Source organism: Pectinophora gossypiella, unplaced genomic scaffold (assembly GCF_024362695.1).
Source record: "Pectinophora gossypiella unplaced genomic scaffold, ilPecGoss1.1 Pgos_33, whole genome shotgun sequence".
Taxonomy (NCBI): Eukaryota; Metazoa; Arthropoda; class Insecta; order Lepidoptera; family Gelechiidae; genus Pectinophora; species Pectinophora gossypiella.
In genome coordinates this window covers 442,516-465,277 of record NW_026063243.1, presented here as the reverse complement: position 1 = coordinate 465,277, position 22,762 = coordinate 442,516, and the positions used below count along the sequence as shown (strand labels likewise).

Here is a 22,762-nt window from a genome sequence, read left to right as displayed (position 1 = left end):
AAGTTAAAAAAATTTGGCTTTTGTAGATAAAGTTCCTTTTAACGAATACTCTGCATCGCCGCCACTGCCGTCGGTCGTCGTTCGTCGTCGCGCACATTCGCCGAAGTGTGGCGGCAGTCAACGGCGCTGTCTTGTGGTGGGGGAGCGCACGTGGTGTATACGTGGCCTGCTCGCGAGTGTCGAGTCCAAACAATTTCTACATTTTAACAAATAATAACAAAATAGCAAACGTTGTGTACAAAAAAGTTTTAAATTAGGTCATTTTAAAATATTTTTGTACACAACGTGACGCTGACCCCTGTAAGTGTCTTGGACATAAGGGACCGATAAATATTCCTAGGTAATTTCTGCCACTCAATGGAATACATAGGTACTTTATAACGACTGTAAACAGATATTTTTTATTTTTTTTTAAATATACCTACTTACTCTCTTTTAATCACATGCTATACCGTTCCTTTTATATAATCCTTAATATTCAAATTAAAAGTACGCAGACGAAGTCGCGGGTACCAGCTAGTTCCTGAATATATTGAAATTCAGAGTCTCGTAATGGATTTCTTATACCAAGAGCTCTGACTAGTTGAGAGTAATGTTCGGTGTAATACACCAAACACGCGTCTAACGCAAACACGTTATGCGTCGTCAGCACATTGCCGACGCATCGCGGTAATTTATGTTTTATAATTAGTGCATTTTTCGGTATCGGCGCGACCGGGTGCATTCGAAACATATTAACATTCAACATTTATTCAAATCAAATCAAATATACTTTATTGCACAGAACTAAAATTTCAACAATCAGACATAACACATGAAAACAGTACAATTTGGGCGGCCTTATTGCTCTAGAGCAATTTCTTCCAGGCAACCACCAAAAGGAAACAAACATTTGCAAACAACTTGGATGCGGGATGGTGCAATAAAAAAATAAATACCTAAAAGTAAAGTTAATATAATAAATACTCTATACTATACGTACATATATTAATAAATACTCAATATAATATAAACCATAATATACTAAAAATATACCTAACCATAATCAGAGAAAACTATAATAATAAATAAAAGACTATACACACACATACAAAACAAGTATTGAAATAAATAAAATACATCATATATAATAGTAATATCCTAAGAATATCCGCATAAGGATTTAAAATGAACTCGCAACTGGTTTTTGAAGCTCTGAAGAGAGTTAGCGACTTTATTCTACTTTAGTAAACATTAATTATCTCCAGAACTGTCTTTTAATAATCAACACTCACTGACAATCCTCACTACTGAGCTAACCGAACATTGGTCCTTCGAGCCGTTACAAGGACCCCGCGAATCGTACACGTGTCTGTGAGTGTGCCGCGTGTAACTTGTGGGGTGAACTGAACTAGTGAACACTAACATTTAACATTACTGGAGTGAAAGAGTGCTGCGTGTGACTTGCGCACATGAACGTTAACATTTCTGGAGTGAAACATAGAGGATTGCGGTAACTTAAGGAGAGGTTTGGTGAAACATTGGCTGAGAGAAGATATTCAAGTAAGATCTTTCCTTATTAAACTAACATTTCAAGATGGAGCAAGGCGGAAACCTGTACGAGAGGCAACTGGAGATTAAACAGAAGATTGAATCGCTTTCTAACATGATGGACTAATGTTATGGGCGATAGGCTGATCCCTTATCACCATAAGGTTCATCATATCCATCTTAGGACTTCGTATCAACAGTGGCTGCAAGTTGTCTTTGATTACTTGTGGCTCTGCCCACCCCATTTGGGATTACGGGCGTGAGTTTATGTATGTATGTATGTTGAATCGCTTTATACTAACTTTAAAAAAGATGGGGCAGAGCGGAAGTCTAAAGTAGATTATTTTAAAAAGCGTTCTGAAACATTAGTCCAACTATGGACGGAATTTGAGTCGAATCATGAACAATTATGTAAGTCAGAAAGCAGGACACATCCTTATTTCGTGACTATATGTCATGAAAAAGCGCGTGATACATTTTTGGAACTAACAACATTACTGAACGAGGGTTATAAGAAGTTAGCGAAGCAGTGCGACGCGTCTGTTGACTCTGCCGGCACGTCTGGGGGTCGGAACATCCCCCACACGGAGGACGAGCTGCCGCCGCCGTCCATAGAGCAACCGCCGCCGTCCGACGAACACAGCGAGGAAAACACAACCTTTTTCTCGCCCAAGAAACAAGATGCAGGTTCGCGGAGTAAACTTGATGAGATGTACCGCAAACAACAAGCAAATATGAGAGCTTTTACACGCACTGTATCTAACATTAATGTGGATTTACTAACAGAAAAGTGGAAATTAAATGATGCTCTGAAAACACTTGAATCTCGTTGGTCAGTTATAGATTCTTTACATTGGGAGATTGAAAGTGAGGCATATCAATCGGATATTATGTATGAAACAATATTTAACAGAGATGAGAAGATATTTAACAGTTTGAAGAAATAAATTAACAAGAAGATATGGTCTGTCGCTCACAGAGACAAATCAACTCCAACATTAGAAATACCAGTATTTCATGGAAATTACAATTCATGGGTATCTTTCAAGGATTTATTTAATGAAGCTATTCACTACAACACTGCTTTATCTAACGCCCAGAAGATGCAGTTTTTAAAAGGCAAGGTGAAGGGAGAAGCTGAACGCCTCATTCAACATCTGCAGATAAGCTCTGATAACTATTTAGTATGTTGGGAGATATTGAACAATCGTTACAACAACAAAAAGATGATATTTACCTCTCACATGAATATTATATTCGGTTTACCTAACATGCAACAACAATCAGCGGGACTAATCAAAAAGATGTATGACACAACTACGGAGTGCCTACATGCAATTAAGAATCTGGGCGTAGACATAAATACTTGGGACCCTATGCTGATTCATGTTTTGTCCCAAAAACTCGACTCTGAAACTCACAAAGATTATATTGAGTCGCTTAAAAACTCAAAAGAATTACCGATTTTACAAGAATTTTTAGATTTCATGGAAACTAAATTCACCACTCTAGAGTCATCTAGACGCAAACAAGATTCAGCATCCCAGAAACCCCATCCTCAACAACAACAACAGCAACAACATATGCCCGCGTTCAAAAAATCATTTCCTCAATTCAATAACCGAAACAATTTTCATCAACAAAACAATGGAACAAACCGAGGTTATGCACATCCAACAGTAGCGAAGTTACAACATATTTCCGGTATCAAATGTCTTCTTTGCAAGAATCCACATGGAATATATAATTGCAAATTTTTTTTACAAATGCCGATTGAAAAAAGATATCATACAATTAATATCATTATGTATCAATTGCCTTTTTACGCATAACGGAAATGCATGCAATTCCACAAAAACATGCCATAAGTGTGGTGGTCAGCACAACACACTTATCCACGAGGCTTCTGTAAAATCCACATCAGCAAACGTGCCTTCGACTCCTATGTCAATGGCTAACATGGCAACAACTTCTAAGAGCGACGTAAATGGAGTAAACAAGTCAGAGTTATCACGGAATAATGATACGGAAATTTTATTAGCCACGGCCTTGATTAACGTGAAGAAAGCAGATGGAACATTACACACACTGAGAGCTCTAATTGACCAGGGTTCCCAAATTTCTATCATAACAGAGCAAGCGGCCCAAATACTTAACATTAAAAGAGAAAACTGCAAGGGAGTAATATATGGAGTCGGACAGAGAGAGAACAATTGTAAAGGAAAACTTAATATTACTTGCAGCTCCATTTACCACAACTTTACCTTCAAGGCTGAGGTAATCATTATGAACAATTTGATAAAAAGCCTACCAAACAAATCTTTCGCTAAACCAGACTGGTCTATCATACAAAATCTTAATTTAGCTGACCCTCAATTCTACATTAGTCGCCCGGTAGATATACTACTCGGGGCAGACATATACTCTAACATCATTTTGACTGGTATAATTAAGACTGAAGACGCGTCACAGCCGATGGCGCAATAGACTCAACTTGGCTGGCTTTTATGCGGAAATTCGAGAACTTACCATTGTAACGTAGTGATCAACAATTTGGACGATATAAAACATTTTTGGGAAGTGGAAGATATTGAAGAACAAGGAGAATTATCACAGGAAGAACTAAGTTGCATTAAACATTACCAAGAAAACGTGAAACGAAACATAGACGGAAGATACGAGGTGCGACTTCCCATGAAGCCTAATTTTGAGGAAAAATTAGGAGAATCGAAAACAAAGGCTATAGCTCAATTTAGAAACATAGAAAGGAAATTTCAACGGCAAGAAAACTTAGTTAAAGCCTATAAAACATTTATGAGAGAGTACAGTGACCTGCAACATATGACACCAGTAAACAGTAATTCGAAGAACGAGTGTTATTTGCCACACCACGGAGTGGAGCGGGTCGAATCAACCACAATAAAATACAGGGTTGTATTTAATGCGTCCGCCAAAACGTCCACAGGATGCTCATTAAATGACCTGATGTACACTGGACCGAACTTACAACAGGATTTGCAGTCGCTTTTGATAAAGTGGAGACAATACAAGTATGCCTTTACTGCCGACATCGAAAAAATGTACCGACAGATACTGGTAAACGAAGAGGACCAGCCACTGCAACGAATAATATGGAGAGAGAGTCCAGAACAACCCTTACAAACATTTCAACTTAAAACAGTAACATATGGCACAAAAGGCGCACCGTTTTTGGCCATGATGACTTTACGTAAACTAGCGACAGATGAAAGGCACAATTTCCCTAACGCAGCGAAAGTAGTAGAGGAGTCATTTTACATGGATGACTTAGTACATGGGTGTTATACTATTGAACAAGCGACTGAACTAATTGACGAATTAATCAAACTTATGAAGTCGGGAGGATTTAACTTGCGGAAGTGGTCGTCAAATAATGAACAGGTATTAGAAAATATAAACATTGAAGAAAACAGAGAAGAAACAGTTTTTAAATTCAAAACAGAGAGCGTGTCAAAAACACTTGGTTTGTGCTGGAACCCAACCAACGATATATTCTTATTCAAATGTAACATATCCAAATTATCGCCTAAACCAACAAAAAGAAACCTTTTATCTGAAATATCTAAACTTTTCGACCCCTTAGGTTGGTTGTCACCCATCAGCACAAAACTAAAAATTATATTCCAGAAAGTCTGGAAAGAAAACACTCATTGGGACAAGCGGGTGTCAGATGACATCTATGACGCGTGGTCTAAAGTACAAGCAGACATTTACAGAATAAACGACTGCAAAGTGCCTAGATGGATATCATCGAATGAGAATGACGTCATTGAACTACATGGGTTCTGTGACGCTTCTATCGAGGCATATGCTTGTGTGGTATACGCGAGAGTGAAAAACACTAACAACGTAATATTGATCGCCGGAAAATCAAAACTTGTACCACACAAGAAAACACTAACATTACCGAGATTGGAGCTGAGCGGTGCTTATTTATTATCGAAGCTCATGAATAAAGTAAAACAATCACTAAACAAACATTTAATCGAAACATTTGGATGGACGGATTCTAAGATCGTTCTCGGTTGGTTGCAAGGTGAACCTAATCGCTGGAAGCCTTTCGTTGCCAACCGAGTAAAACAAATACAAGAAGTGATGCCTGAGAACGAGTGGAGGTATGTAAAATCATCAGAGAATCCGGCGGATACTGCAAGCCGAGGCCTGACAGCATCTCAATTAGTCGAACATTCACTATGGTGGCAAGGTCCGGAGTGGTTGCCCACATTTACACCTGAAAATGAAAATCAAACATTTAACACTACAGAAGAGGAGAAAAAGTCATACTCGATAAATGCAGTTCAAGAAAAAGCAGATAATAACATAATCGACCGTTTACTAGAAAAACATAACACGTTCAGGAAAGTGCAACGTATCATTTGCTGGATTTTGCGTGCACTGACCCGTAAACAAAACAAATTACCTACGACATATTACAAGAATTGCAGAAAGCTAAGTCAGTGATTATAAAACATGTGCAGTTGAATGAATTTAGAACGGAAATAAACTACTTACGTAAACATGAAAAGGTTGAATCGAAGAGCAGTCTTTTACATTTAAATCCATTTATTGACGGAGAAGACATCTTGCGAGTTGGAGGTCGCTTGAGAGAAGCAAACATTTCGGCGGAAATGAGGCACCCAAAAATCATACCGAAGGAGTCTCGTTTGACCACACTACTAATTGACTGGGCACATAAAGATACTTTTCATGGAGGAGCTACGGTGACGATGGCCAAGCTGAGGCAAGAGTATTGGATTCCAGGAGGGAACAACGTGGTGAAGAAACAATTGAGGCAGTGTGTGACGTGCCGTAGAAATGAAGGAAAGAGGCAGCAACAACTGATGGGAGATTTGCCTGCAGCTAGAGTCAACGAAGCGACGCCATTCTACCACACTGGAGTGGACTATACCAGGTTTGTTGACATCAAGGCCAACAAGGGACGGGGAATGAAAACACTAAAGGGCTACATTGCTATTTTCATATGTATGGTGACCAAAGCCGTGCATTTGGAATTAGTGACGGAGCTTACAAGTTCAGCGTTTCTTGCTGCGCTACGACGTATGTCTGCAAGAAGAGGAGCCCCGCGTCACTTATACAGTGACAACGGAACAAACTTCGTTGGCGCTAACAGGATACTGCAAGAAGAGTGGCAGCAACTTCGTAACATCTTCAAAGACAGTTTTCTTAACGAAGTAACAGAGATGCAAATAGAGTGGCATTTTAACGCCCCATCCTGGCCTAGTGCTGGAGGTCTGTGGGAGCGTGCCGTACGGAGCCTGAAACACCACTTGAAGAGAGTTATAGGAGAACAGAAGCTTACATTCGAGGAGTACGCCACCATGTTATGCCAGCTCGAAGCTTGTCTCAACTCACGACCATTGTGTTCGCTAACCGAGAATATAGACGACATAGAGTTCCTCACACCAGCTAGTTTTCTGACAGGAAGGTCAGGTGTCACCGTCATTGAAACAGAAGAAGACGGAAGATCGCGGTGGGCCCTAACTCAGAAAATATTCAGCGATACCTGGAAGAAATGGAAAATAGAATACTTGAGCCAGTTAACAGCAAGGCGAAAATGGCAAACGCCACAACATAACATTACAATCGGAGATGTAGTCGTGATTCATGAAGAAAACTTACCACCAGGGAAATGGGCGTTGGGCAGAGTTGTGGAAACTCATCCGGGGTGCGACGGATACACTAGAGTGGTGACATTAAAAACAAAAAACGGAGTGATGAAGAGGCCAGTAGTGAAACTGGCTGTATTACCATTAGAAAAATCTAAACAAGAAAAAGAAACGACATGTGAGGAAGATAACAGTGATGATAAGGAAAGTAAGAAAGCTGGAACAAAAGGAGGAAGTTACCTAACAACATTCTGGATGACTTTATTGTTTTTGATGATGATTGTGGCTACTGGAAACTGCATTGACATGATTTCATTAAACAAAACACAAGGATTTTATTTTGATAAATTGGGAAAAATGCAGATAATTAGAGATGAGTGGAGATTAGTTGCATACTATAATATGAATCCGTACTGGGAAGGCACATCCGCATACGTAAAATATAACGAACAACTCGAAAGTATATGCCTACAAATTAAAAACTTAGGGCATTGTAATATTATAATGTTACAATTACGTCATTCGTACAATGAACTTCAACATTATAATAAAATCCTATTAAAACATCAACTGAAACAGGAGACACGTAAACGACGCGGCCTAATAAACGGAATCGGAAACATGGCGAACACATTATTTGGCGTATTGGATGACAGATTCGCAGAGCAATACCAAAGGGACATTGAACTAGTTAAACATAATGAAAAACATCTGGTAAACTTGTGGAAAAACCAAACATCAATTGTTGAGGCCGAGTATAACTTACTGAAAAGAACCGAGGAGGTTATCCAGAAACAGCATAAACTTATTAATCAACAATTAATATCCCTAGAAAAAACTACAAACACTATGGCAAAAGTAATATCAACTGCTGAGAGCATGTCCCAATTCACGGTGGTCGCCATGGCAGCTAATAATCTATTAACACATTTGAGAAACATTCAAGAAGCCTTACTAGATACTATCACCAACGTTTATGACGGCAAAATGAACATTCACATTATCGATCCCCAACAACTGCAACTAGAACTGAAACTATATCCAGACAGCTAGTAGGAGACCTGACACTCCCAATAGAAAACATTCAGAGAGGATTAGAAAGTATATACCACCTACTGAAAATTAAGGCACGAATAACTGACGACTACATGATATTCGAGATTCGGATCCCACTTATAACAAGAGATAATTATGACATATTCAACATCATACCTGTACCGCGCCGCGCAGGTGAAAATATGATATCTATAAAGCCGATAGAAAACCACTTAGCTATCAACTTACAAAAAGATGCGTTTATACCAATACCAGAGAAAGACTTACAACAATGCATTTCGCGTGACGTAACTACCTACATGTGTTACCTAAAGGTACCTATATTTAAAATGACAACCGATAACGATTTGTGTATCAAAGATGAGATAAATCAATGCAAAACAAACATAGAGACTTGTCAGAGCAAATGGATAAGTTTATCAAAAACAAATCAATATTTTTATTTCTGTTGTAATCGGTGTCAGTTACGTACTATGTGCAAGGATCAGATTACAGCACATACTTTGAATGAATCTAACATAATTAGTGCGGAAGAAAACTGTATACTAAAATCAGATAACTTTACGGTACATTCTCATCAAGTCATGGAGAGTAAAACGGATGTAACATTCGATATACAAGTTCCAAAGATTGACCCCATAAACCACGTGATGAATATATCATTCAGAATTCAAGAAGAAAACTTTACATTATACAATGAAGACGAGTTGAAGAACATTGGCGAGAGAGTAAAGATGATGAAAGAAAGTCAGCCTATATCTGAAGAAGTTTCTGTGCACGACGTTCATCAATATGCTTCCATATACTCTCTGTGGGGATTTGGAATACTTGGAGTAATAATATTAGCATATCGGAGAGCGAAATGTTACTACAACGTGAGGAGAATATCAAGAAATTCATCTTCGTTGAGGGAGATTGAGAGAGGTGCCGACGACGCAGCCGCGGGCGGCAGGCGCAGCGCACGCGCCGCGGCGCCGCCGCCGCAACCCGCCGTGCGTGTAGTGAATGAAGTAGTAGAAGTGCGCGAGTGTAAACAAAAACAAGAAGAAAGTGTCGAGTGTAGTGTATCTGATAAGGGGAACTCTCCAATTTTTAGAAAATTGTCTTTTAAATAATGTCTCATATTTTATTGTTCTTTGTATATTTTGTCAAACTTAACTGTTAACTTTTACTTGTAATTCAAGTTATCGTTTGCCCCCGGCAATATGTTCGGTGTAATACACCAAACACGCGTCTAACGCAAACACGTTATGCGTCGTCAGCACATTGCCGACGCATCGCGGTAATTTATATTTTATAATTAGTGCATTTTTCGGTATCGGCGCGACCGGGTGCATTCGAAACATATTAACATTCAACATTTATTCTACTTTAGTAAACATTAATTATCTCCAGAACTGTCTTTTAATAATCAACACTCACTGACAATCCTCACTACTGAGCTAACCGAACAAGTAACTAGTTCTGATATTCAATACATTTTTCAAAGCATCATAAAAACTATTCCATCTAGTTATGCCAGGTCGTGTTAACGTATGTCCGAGAATGTCCTGTATCACTTCCGCTGATTTTGGGCGAGCAGCAGCATTCCATAAATCGTTACATTTTTCCATTGTTGTGGTATGCATTTTTCCAAGACACGTTGATTTGTCAGTCAACAAGCCTTGGACGTCCTTACTAGCAATCAGATTTAGAGTGTGTGCATTACACCTAAAGTGAAATGGTAAACTGTTTTGTGAATGGTCGTATACTATGTTTTCTTCTAACATAAGATCATTATACTCGTGTTCCTGTCTTGTGCTGAACTCTTCTTCACTCACTTCAAGTTCTTCTCCACTTAACTCGTTCTCGCTGCTACTTGGACTTGAACATTCATCATATTCGATTAAAGATGTCGTATTTACTCCGATATCTTGAATGCTTTTACAAAATTTGACCCATTGTCAGTAACAGAACATACTATTTTGGTAGAGTCAATATCAAAATCTGAATATATTTCCAGAAGCAAATCTTTTATGCGGTCAAAGGTGTGCGCCCCTTTAAACCGGCGACAAGCTAAAGCTGCAGAACGCCTCTTATAGTTATTATCAATCCAGTGCACTGTAACACCTAAAAAACTTATTTTTTTCCCTGACCATATATCAGCGGTGGTGCACAAATATTTCACTGCAGCTAGGTTTTCTTTTATTTCGCTAATCTGATTGAATGATTGTTTAGCTATTTTGTTTCTGAGAGAGCGTCGCCCGGGTATCTTGATTCCACTATTTGTCACATTTAAATCTTCCATCATCTTAATGAAGTACGGGTCTTCCACAGCTCGAAAAGCAATCATTGAGTTAACGAAATAATTTGATAAGTTACGATCAAAAGTTTCTTGAGTTGGCCTTGAAGTCCGATTAGTCCGAACTGTATTATTTTTATTTTTCTTATTAGCTTTCATATATGTTCTACATTCCTTTTCTGTGTCAGCGCCATGTTTCCGTTTTAAGTGTCCCAAAAAGTTAGATGTCGTTTTACCATAGCCCTTAACTTCGCTATTTTGCTGGTCCGAACACTTCATACAAACGGCTACTGTGTTCTTGTCTGTGCATTTGTCTAGTAGAAGCTTATAATAGGTACCGTCAAATAAAGCAGACGAAGAAAGATCCGATTCAGATTGCACTGTTGAATTCCCGGAATTGTTTAACGACACCGACGGATTATTTGGAACACCACTACTATTAGAGTCAATAAAGTCATCATCAGAATTCATGTTTGTTTTTAAGTTAATCACTGAGTGAAACAATATCACAAAACGTTGCAAAATCTAAAAAAAATATCTCCAAACGAGCGACGAACGAGCGTGTGTCAGCAGATATTGTTCAAACGTGACTGACTGAATCCACAGACTAGTAAGAGATACCGCCGCCCGATTGCGTGCGAGTAGTTTAGTGTTATAAAAGAGCGAGAGTGGGAGAGATATAGAGGTATATAGAAGCTATGCTAACGCAAAGTGTTTACGCAGAAATGAATGAATGAAATATGTTTAGTAGAAATTGGAATAGGGAATATTTACATTTTGAATTAGTTGATTTATTTATATTATACATTTTATTTGGCCTTATTATGTTTTCTTTACGTCGAATCAATAACAACTTTGATGCATACATATTTTGCGTATCAAGCTGTTAGTGTCATCCAGTAAATTAAATAAATAAATAAGTAGTTAATGGCCCCGATTCCTGCAGACATCTCTTAATTTTACTTTAAGTTATACCTGTCATTTTCTTATCCGCCGAAAAGGAAAGGGACGGATGATTGACAGCTCTTAATTTTAGGAAGAATGAGTAAATAAATGAATAACCCGGGCGAATTTTTAGACGGTTGTTTTAGATTTGTGCTTAAAATTGACGTGTGTTTAACCATAAATTTTATGCTTGTCGATTACCCGTCCCTTTCCTTTTCGGCGGATAAGAAAATGACAGATATAACCTAAAATAAAATTAGATGGTATTTACAGGAATTAGCACCAATAAATAGTTAATCAAAGAATCAAATTAACGATTAATGATTATGATTGATAATCTTAATCGTTTTATATTTGATTATGATAACTTAATCTTAATCAATTTTTTTGATTATGATTTTTAATCATGAATTTTTAATCGTTAATCAGATTAACTTTGGGCCAACATTGCCGTGCTGGCATATAACTTAACAAGTGCACTGATAAAGGCCCATGCACACTAGCGTCTGCAACGCAGCGTTTTTGTGAACGCCCACTTTAGCGTTCCATATTTTTTGTATATGCGATTATAGCCAACTATTTAAAATAATTTTACGTTGCTCGTGTCAATTTTTTTTTTAGGCATTATAGTAGTAGCCATTTATATTAAATCTATTTTAAATAGGAAACCTCATTAGGTTGACCATTTTTTTTCTCTTTCGACGGAGCAGGTAGTGACTCCTTAAATAAGCCTCTAACAACTGTTGTTTTGTTTTTTGTCTTTGTCATTAGAATTGGGATATCGAGTGACACTAAGAGAGTTGTCAGCTCATCAGGGTTATGAATGTGGGTAACATCTAGTGAAATTTATACTGGGTGCTACTATATGAAAGAAGTGAAAGGTGATTAATGAATGGCGAAGAATAACAGGTCGGGGTAATTGTTGTGCTTAGGGTAATTGTTGGTGCTGTTTAGATGTTTGAGTTGTGCTCCGTTACGTTTTTTTTATGAATTGTTTTGTCGTCTCGTCTTTAGAGACAGTTTTTTAAATTTAGACTGATTGTGCGCTCCAGGCTCTATGGCTGAAGGCAGCCGTGTTTCTCACCCAGTTCGAAACCTCTCGTGGGTAGGGGGGTATTGTAACGAAGCATTTCGGACCAACGAGCCTTGTAGCGACATCTTGTGGTCTCTGACGATATAACGTTTTTTTATATAACACCCGAAGGACAACACAGATGGCGCTGCAGGGTTATCGATGGGCCCGATCTTTTCGATAATTTTCTTTTGTTTCTAAACTAACTATTTAAATTATCTGCAACATTTATTTAAGGAATATTTAGATTTTATTTGAATTTAGTTTTGGATCAAACAAGTCGATCGTTTGTTGTCGTTGATTCGGCGAATTTATGGTTGGTAGATTTTTTTTAATTGGCAATATTGTGGGTTCGTGTGTCAGACTGACAGCTGGCTGAGCTGAGAGACAGGTTTTTGGAAAGTGGGGACGTCGCGAGAGCGCCGAAGACTCCACTGCCGTAACTATAATGTGGGCAAATTAAAAGCCACGATTTATCGGCGACATCAAGAGCCGATGTCTCAATTTAAATAAACAACTTAACCGAGATGGTGAGTCCTCGCAATTATTCGTGCATATTTTTGCACCAACTTTGTGATAACCTCGAGGTCCTTATTTTCAGCAACATCACTGAAATCCCATCGCCTAAGGTCCAGTGGGTGGGTTTAGGTTTCATCCGAGCGATGCCCAACTATCCCGTATGAACCTGTAAGTTATTTTCTTTGTTTTACACTCGTGAGTTGCCTTGCCACGCTGTCAGCTGAACCACATGCTAATCATTGCCATTCCTTGTTGCAGATGGGGTCTTTAAGTTTTAACGTTTTAATGATGTTTTAACGTTTCAATTTTTAAACATTTTAATGTTCTTAACGTTTTTGCAAGTGTTTAACGTCTAACGTTTTTGCTAGTTTAATATAAGAAGAAGTTTATGATTGGATCAGATGATTTCAACAATGTTTTGTGAATAAAGATTCCTACTGTTTTCTTCTGCGTTTGCAAGTTATTTCAAGCTTCATTTCGGCGGAGCTTGCCTTGGTTGTTTGCACGTCGAAGCTTTTCTTTGTGCGGCGCGCATGTGGATGTGCCGCGCCTCTCCTTTTGTCAACACTCCGGATAAGGCCCGGTGAAGGACTGCGAGGTTGACCGGTGGACGTGCAGCCCGCCAGCTGCGTAACAGTTGGCCCGCTGCGCCGCCATCGTCCAGCACGCCCTGGCCTGAGCCGGCCTCAACGCATCACCTGTACGGTATTCCGGAACGCCTCAGGTAGGCCTGATAGTCGGAGGTCCTCGAGTAAGTGAGGTGCCTACAGGTATACGGACAGTGTTTTTAAACATAGTGATATCCCATGGTTGTTACGGAGTGACAATTAACCTGACGGACCAAAGCGCGACCTGTCTCCCTCCATAGGGTTTTTTACCTACCTATGGTTAAATTAAATGACAATGGGCACTTTTGTATGAAACTTGGTCCAAGAACCTCCACTGATGAGACTTATATGTAATGAAAGCTTATGCTTTCCCTATGATTCTGGCAAAGTTCTATCAGATTCTGTCCCGGGGTTCTTTTTTTACGGCCATGTTTGTCCTGGCTAAAAATGTGATAAAATACAGTGGGAGCTAAAATCGACTCAAGATTTGTTGCTGGATAACTAAGTCTACATAAATAATTTTGTATCATATTGTATATCATTTTAAAGAGGATCTTTTCCAGAATCCGAAACATAAAAAAAAACAAAAAAAGTCTTTATGTAAGCGAATTATAGTCAATTTGCATCTGCAGCGCCATTGTTTCTCGGTAGCTAAGTTCAAGTTTCATGCCTTTTACCCCTTCCAAAAGTATCTTACCGATTTTTTTTATATTGCTTCCGGAATTTGATCTAAGTGATAATAACAAGAAAAATAAATAGACACCTCTCCGATAGAGACCGCCTAAGCTATTGCCTATTGCAAGAAATCGTCATCATTAGCAAGTCATTACGGTATTGCATATTATAAGCTTATCAGCAACTTGGAACTTGGTCCAAGAACCTCCACTGGTGAGACTTGCATGTAATGATAGCTTATACTTGTCCTATGATTCTGGCAAAGTTCTATCAAACTCTGTCCTAGGGTTTTTTACGGCCATGTTTGTCCTGAGTGTACAGTAGTGGACTGCAAAATCACCTCAGGATTTGTTGTCGAAAAACTATTTTAACTAAGTATATATACATAATTATTATCATAATGTATATCAATTTTAAAGGGGAAGGTTATCAGAATCAGAAACAAGTTCAGGCAATAACTGGTGCAAAAGGCGGCTTTATTGCCAAGGTAGCAACCTTACGTTTACGATACGTTTGTTGTACCATTCGGCATTGTTTATAAGACAAGATATAAGCCTGGATTAATAAAACAAGATTGTGGTGAAAGAAAACATACTACATTTGCGTCCTCCCGCATTCTAATCATGTTACGTCTGTTGGATTATAATGACTAGCCTTTGAGTACGTTATCTTGCAATAGGTCCATAGCTTACGCGGCCTCTATCGGAATGGTATCTATTTTATTTCTTGTTGTTGTCACTTGTCAGGTTAAGAATGCAATATCAGAAGAAGGAAAAAATGATTGGGCTTCTTTGGAAAGGTTGGAAGGCGCGAAACTCGTACGTAGCTGCTGAGAAAAATGGTGCTACGGACGTGAGTTGGCTAAAAGTCGTTTACATACTTAATGCATTTTTTTTTATTTGTGTTTCTGATTCTGATAACCTTCCCCTTTAAAATTGATATACATTATGATATATAATTATGTATATAGACTTAGTTAAATAGTTTTTCGACAACAAATCCTGAGGTGATTTTGCAGTCCACTACTGTACACTCAGGACAAACATGGCCGTAAAAAAACCCTAGGACAGAGTTTGATAGAACTTTGCCATTAGCTTATTATAAAGTAGGAGACTATCTTAAAGATAATAATATTAAATGGATTACTTCAGCTCAACACAAGAAAGACAAGAATGTTTGCAATAAAAACTTGGCCCTAAAATACTGAATTTGAAATAACTTTGTAAGTGGATTAAAAAGGATTGTGAAACACTTGATGATATTTGAACAGTAGAGTACTTTTTTTTTTTATATCCAGGCGGAGGATTTTTGAGCTTCTTTATATAAGTGGTGCATGCTCGCCTCGAAATGTTCGTGTACGCGGTGGCGTCCGGAAGTCGGGTCGCACCTTTCCCTCAAAAATGTGCGAAGGGAGCGATGGCTGGCTTTCGCGTCAACTCGTGATCGGGTGCTGCGTATGTGGCAGGCCTGCTTCTGTCAGGGAGCTCATAAAACACTGTTTCTGTGATAAAGTCACATAAACTCTTTATGTTTCACTTTCCTTCCACCGACTGTAATTGGAATACCATTGTATTTAAGTCTATAAATTATGTACTTAATACAAACTGGATTAAAAGAAAAGAAAGGAAAACATGAAACAGTAGGACTAGGGCCCTGTGCTGGGAGGTTTTCTGGCCACGTCTTTCCCTCAGCGTTACAGATTCCGATGTGGTAGTAGTTTTACAGCTAGTTACATAATATGTAATTTAATTATGTTTGACGTTCAAAAAGCGCTAACTTTGTAAGCCAATTTTGAAAAATAAATATTTTTGAATTTTGAATTTTTTGCCAGAATCATAGGACAAGTATAAGCTATCATTACATGCAAGTCTCACTAGTGGAGGTTCTTGGACCAAGTTCCAAGTTGCTGATAAGCTTATAATATGCAATACCGTAATGACTTGCTAATGATGACGATTTCTTGCAATAGGCAATAGCTTAGGCGGTCTCTATCGGAGAGGTGTCTATTTATTTTTCTTGTTATTATCACTTAGATCAAATTCCGGAAGCAATATAAAAAAAATCGGTAAGATACTTTTGGAAGGGGTAAAAGGCATGAAACTTGAACTTAGCTACCGAGAAACAATGGCGCTGCAGATGCAAATTGACTATAATTCGCTTACATAAAGACTTTTTTTGTTTTTTTTTTATGTTTCGGATTCTGGAAAAGATCCTCTTTAAAATGATATACAATATGATACAAAATTATTTATGTAGACTTAGTTATCCAGCAACAAATCTTGAGCCGATTTTAGCTCCCACTGTATTTTATCACATTTTTAGCCAGGACAAACATGGCCGTAAAAATAGAACCCCGGGACAGAATCTGATAGAACTTTGCCAGAATCATAGAGAAAGTATAAGCTTTCATTACATATAAGTCTTATCAGTGGAGGTTGTTGGACCAGATTCGCCCATTCTCCTTTGTATATTTAAAATTATACATTGTACAAATTCAAAGGGAGTTTTCTTTGTCTCATGCTCACCGGTCTATAACATCTGGCTGTGCCCTTCAGGTAAACACCACTTTATAAATTTCTGAAACATATCTGTATTTTCATAACACCTTTTCTATTTCACCTACCTTTTTCCTATAGGTAGCAAAAATCTTTTGTTTCACCTAGCTCACAGGAGAAGACGAGTTTCACAGTGCCTGGTAAGGGGTTGTTTAAAGGAGAATGGGCGAATCTGGTCCAAGAACCTCCACTGATGAGACTTATATGTAATGAAAGCTTATGCTTTCTCTATGAATCTGGCAAAGTTCTATCAGATTCTGTCCCGGGGTTCTTTTTTTACGGCCATGTTTGTCCTGGCTAAAAATGTGATAAAATACAGTGGGAGCTAAAATCGGCTCAAGATTTGTTGCTGGATAACTAAGTCTACATAAATAATTATGTATCATATTGTATATCATTTTAAAGAGGATCTTTTCCAAAATCCGAAACATAAAAAAAAAAACAAAAAAAGTCTTTATGTAAGCGAATTATAGTCAATTTATATCTGCAGCGCCATTGTTTCTCGGTAGCTAAGTTCAAGTTTCATGCCTTTTACCCCTTCCAAAAGTATCTTACCGATTTTATTTTTATATTGCTTCCGGAATTTGATCTGAGTGATAATAACAAGAAAAATAAATAGACACCTCTCCGATAGAGACCGCCTAAGCTATTGCCTATTGCAAGAAATCGTCATCATTAGCAAGTCATTACGGTATTGCATATTATAAGCTTATCAGCAACTTGGAACTTGGTCCAAGAACCTCCACTGGTGAGACTTGCATGTAATGATAGCTTATACTTGTCCTATGATTCTGGCAAAGTTCTATCAAACTCTGTCCTAGGGTTTTTTTACGGCCATGTTTGTCCTGAGTGTACAGTAGCGGACTGCAAAATCACCTCAGGATTTGTTGTCGAAAAACTTTTTTTACTAAGTCTACATACATAATTATATATCATAATGTTTATCAATTTTAAAGGGGAAGGTTATCAGAATCAGAAACACAAATAAAAAAAATGCATTAAGTATGTAAACGACTTTTAGCCAACTCACGTCCGTAGCACCATTTTTCTCAGCAGCTACGTACGAGTTTCGCGCCTTCCAACCTTTCCAAAGAAGCCCAATAATTTTTTCCTTCTTCTGATATTGCATTCTTAACCTGACAAGTGACAACAACAAGAAATAAAATAGATACCATTCCGATAGAGGCCGCGTAAGCTATGGACCTATTGCAAGATAACGTACTCAAAGGCTAGTCATTATAATCCAACAGACGTAACATGAGTAGAATGCGGGAGGACGCAAATGTAGTATGTTTTCTTTCACCACAATCTTGTTTTATTAATCCAGGTTTATATCTTGTCTTATAAACAATGCCGAATGGTACAACAAACGTATCGTAAACGTAAGGTTGCCTGGTAGTAATTGCTACCTTGGCAATAAAGCCGCCTTTTGCACCAGTTATTGCCTGAACTTGTTTAATAAATGTGTTTCTTTTGTATACAATAGAGTCAATGTATTGCATCTTGATTAGAATGACTTATTTCTTGTTTCTCTCGTACTAAGCTGTATACTGTTAGTGTTAAAGAGACACATATTTCGTCTCTTTCGCATAAGGCGATGTACTACGTATACATTTCCGTGCCGCCGCATTCTAATCATGTTACGTCTGTTGGATTATAATGACTAGCCTTTGAGTACGTTATCTTGCAATAGGTCCATAGCTTACGCGGCCTCTATCGGAATGGTATCTATTTTATTTCTTCTCATTTTTTTTATTTTTTTTTCTCTGTTGTCACTTGTCAGGTTAAGAATGCAATATCAGAAGAAGGAAAAAATGATTGGGCTCCTTTGGAAAGGTTGGAAGGCGCGAAACTCGTACGTAGCTGCTGAGAAAAATGGTGCTACGGACGTGAGTTGGCTAAAAGTCGTTTACATAATGCATTTTTTTTATTTGTGTTTCTGATTCTGATAACCTTCCCCTTTAAAATTGATATACATTAAGATATATAATTATGTATATAGACTTAGTTAAATAGTTTTTCGATAACAAATCCTGAGGTGATTTTGCAGTCCACTACTGTACACTCAGGACAAACATGGCCGTAAAAAAACCCTAGGACAGAGTTTGATAGAACTTTGCCAGAATCATAGGACAAGTATAAGCTATCATTACATGCAAGTCTCACCAGTGGAGGTTCTTGGACCAAGTTCCAAGTTGCTGATAAGCTTATATGCAATACCGTAATGACTTGCTAATGATGACGATTTCTTGCAATAGGCAATAGCTTAGCCGGTCTCTATCGGAGAGGTGTTTATTTATTTTTCTTGTTATTATCACTCAGATCAAATTCCGGAAGCAATATAAAAAAAATCGGTAAGATACTTTTGGAAGGGGTAAAAGGCATGAAACTTGAACTTAGCTACCGAGAAACAATGGCGCTGCAGATATAAATTGACTATAATTCGCTTACAAAAAAATTTTTTTTGTTTTTTTTTATGTTTCGGATTCTGGAAAAGATCCTCTTTAAAATGATATACAATGTGATACATAATTATTTATGTAGACTTAGTTATCCAGCAACAAATCTTGAGTCGATTTTAGCTCCCACTGTATTTTATCACATTTTTAGCCAGGACAAACATGGCCGTAAAAAAAGAACCCCGGGACAGAATCTGATAGAACTTTGCCAGAATCATAGGGAAAGCATAAGCTTTCATTACATATAAGTCTCATCAGTGGAGGTTCTTGGACCAAGTTTCATACAAAAGTGCCCATTGTCATTTAAAGTTATGCTGTCACGTTCTCATCACGCGAACAAAATAGGTTGCACTTACTAGGGTAAATAAAACCGTATATAGAAATAAAACCAAGTTTATTAACATTAGATCCCTAGCAAGTACATAGATCGGATCTCTGGGTCGCAGGTAATTCGATACTGCCTGAGCACCCTTGGTGCAGTAGGAAAACTACCACTTCCCTGTAATTCTTCTCACGACGACACGGGGTACACCGGCGCGCGCAGCAGGGGCAGCAGAAACGGTAGGGGTAATTGCAGGACCGATAGTAGATCCAGCGGGTTGTAGAACCCGAAAGGTGAAACGGTAGAGGTAAGTACAGGACCGGTAGTGGGTCCAGCGGTTGTAGAACTCGAAGGGTGAACCCTGGAACCCGGAATTAGTCATTTTAAGAATTGTCCGAATTTCCAGTCTGACTGCCACATGCGATTCCTTAGCTTGATTAAAGATGGGAAGTGGATAGCAAGCAAGCTTAGCAATCTAAGATGTGGCTGTCAGCAAAAATTACATACAATAAAAGTGAATTTAGCAAAATAAATTTAGAAAAAGAACAAGAAAAATTTATGGTAGGTAGTTGTTTTAAAAAAAAACTATCTAAAAAATATAAAATAATCATATCCATCTTAGGACTTCGTATCAACAGTGGCTGCAAGTTGTCTTTGATTACTTGTGGCTCTGCCCACCCCATTTGGGATTACGGGCGTGAGTTTATGTATGTATGTATGTATGTATCTAAAAAATAGCAAAATTGAATATTTTAAGCTGAATAATTTTAATAGTAACGATACTAAACGTATTTTGTACATTATTATTGTTCAATTTAAGAATTATTTAGACAAGGAAAGTACTTAGGTACAAAGATAACTTTAAGTTGGTTGAGTAGAATTAATTTAGAAAAAAAATGACAATTTAAATGTTTTTTTGAACATGAAAGATCGCTAATTATGATATAAAATAACCACTAAAGCGTGAAAGTACATTTACGCGATGATTATGAAAAATTACAGTCATGCAATGAACAAAGAAAGCATGTACTAGTCTACGTTGATATTTAAACTAATAGAATTTTATTTGATCCGTTGTATCTGATCTCCGACAGCAGAAGCGTACCGCGACCCGAAGACAACAGACTGGGAAGGCTTCAGAGCCTCCCTACGGCAGGAGCTGAGCAGGCCTTATGGACAGATCAGATCCCCGGAGCAGATCGAGTCAGCGGTGGGGACAGTAAGGGAAGGACTCCTAAGGGCCTACCAGGACAACTGCCCTCTAAAAACAACGTCCACGAACAGGAAAGTACCATGGTGGAACAATAAACTAAGTGGCCTAAGATCAGAAGCCAGGGTTCTTTTTAATAGGGCCAAGAGTAACAAGGACTGGGACTCTTACGCAAAGGCCCTAACTGGCTTCAACAAAGAACTGAGGAGGGTAAAGAGGAGATCTTGGAGAAAATTCTGCGAGGAAATAAAAGGTACCCCTCACATAGCAAGACTCCACAAAATAGTATCCAAAGCCCCTCCATCCCATCTAGGTTTCTTGAGAAAACCCGATGGGATCTTTACCGGGTCCGCGGAAGAAACACTCAAACTACTAGCGCAGGTACACTTCCCCGGGTCCTCCCCGACAAACCATCTAGGATGCACTCCAGGGACTAGGCCCCCCAAAACCAGGAGACCACGCACTGAGGACTGGAGGAGAGCATCGTTGGTAATTAGACCTCAGCAGGTAGAGTGGGCGATCGACAGCTTCAAGCCCTACAAATCCAGCGGGGTCGATGATATTTTCCCTGCTCTACTGCAGCAAGGTAAGAACATCATCTTGGGAGCTGTGGTCAAAATCTTCAGAGCGAGTCTTGCCTGGGGATATCTGCCCAGCCTATGGCGACAGGTAAAGGTGATCTACATTCCCAAAGGAGGGGATAAGGACCCATCACAACCAAAGTCATATAGACCAATAAGTCTTACCTCCTTCTTACTGAAGACAATGGAAAAGGTAATTAATATACATATTAGGGACACATTCATAAAACTAAATCCCCTACATGTAAGGCAACATGCATACCAAAAAGGTAAATCAACCGAGTCGGCACTTATGGAGCTGACTGATCGTCTGGAAAAGGCAATCGAGGTCAAGGAAATTGCCCTATGTGCCTTTCTGGATATTGAGGGCGCTTTTGATAACACCTCTACAGAGGTCATGATCCGGAGCATGGAAGCCCGCAACATTGACAGTACAACGGTAAACTGGGTAGAGTCAATGTTGACAACAAGGATAGTAAGAACGAAGCTCATGGACACAACCCTCGACCTGAAGGTTGCTCAGGGCTGCCCCCAGGGCGGAGTCCTGTCACCCTTACTTTGGTCCTTGGTAGTTGATAGTCTACTTAGCGAGCTAAGTTCCGCGAAATATCATACTCAAGGGTACGCGGATGACTTGGTGGTTACTGTAGTAGGTAAGTGCCCCTATACAATCTCAAGTCTCATGCAATCAGCATTCAAAAGAATTGAACGGTGGTGCTTAGAGTTCAAACTATCAGTTAACGCGAGCAAAACCGTAGTCGTTCCTTTCACAAACATGAGAAAGCTCGACAAACTCAGACCTCCTTACCTTTTCGGAAAACAAGTAGGCTTCTCTAGCGAGGTTAAATATTTGGGATTGACCTTCGATCAAAGGCTTACATGGTCACAACACATAGTAACACACACATAGTATCACAAGAAAAGCCAAATCTGCAATAGGCACCTGCAGGCGCCTAGCTGGTTCAAGATGGGGCCTTAAACCTAAGGCCATGCTTTGGCTCTACACTGCTGTGGTGAGGCCTATGCTCGCGTACGGCTGTGCAGCATGGTTCAAAAAGGCATCTATTGGAACCTACATTTCGGATCTAACCAGCGTCCAAAGAATGGCTTGTATGATAATAACGGGAGCTATGTCGTCCACACCAACCTTAGCAATGGAGGCGGCACTAAACCTGCCTCCACTCCATCTCTACATAATCGGGGAAGCTAGAATAGCTATGCTCCGAGCTAAGGAAAGGGGTAAGACGACATGGGGATCAACTGTCATGACAAAGCTCAAAGAG

The 22,762-nt window shown here is 38.8% G+C and overlaps 1 protein-coding gene across 1 annotated transcript; it reads left to right on the top strand.

Annotated features, from left to right (window-relative positions):
- The first annotated feature begins 3,489 nt into the window (after window positions 1-3,489).
- On the top strand, window positions 3,490-8,249 carry LOC126381015 (uncharacterized). The gene is made up of 4 exons (XM_050030574.1): window positions 3,490-3,745; window positions 4,073-5,938; window positions 6,007-7,404; window positions 8,029-8,249. Exons 1-4 carry the CDS (start codon window positions 3,490-3,492, stop codon window positions 8,247-8,249), a joined length of 3,741 nt encoding a protein of 1,246 aa, XP_049886531.1.
- The last annotated feature ends 14,513 nt before the right edge of the window (window positions 8,250-22,762 follow it).

Excerpts from the sequence above, each read along its gene's own strand:
- LOC126381015 (XM_050030574.1), top strand. The coding sequence starts at position 3,490 with ATGGCAACAACTTCTAAGAGCGACGTAAATGGAGTAAACAAGTCAGAG. Across the intron at positions 5,939-6,006 it reads CACGTTCAGGAAAGTGCAAC|AATTGCAGAAAGCTAAGTCA; the intron begins GTATCATTTGCT and ends ACATATTACAAG. Across the intron at positions 7,405-8,028 it reads TAACAGTGATGATAAGGAAA|AAAAAACTACAAACACTATG; the intron begins GTAAGAAAGCTG and ends TAATATCCCTAG.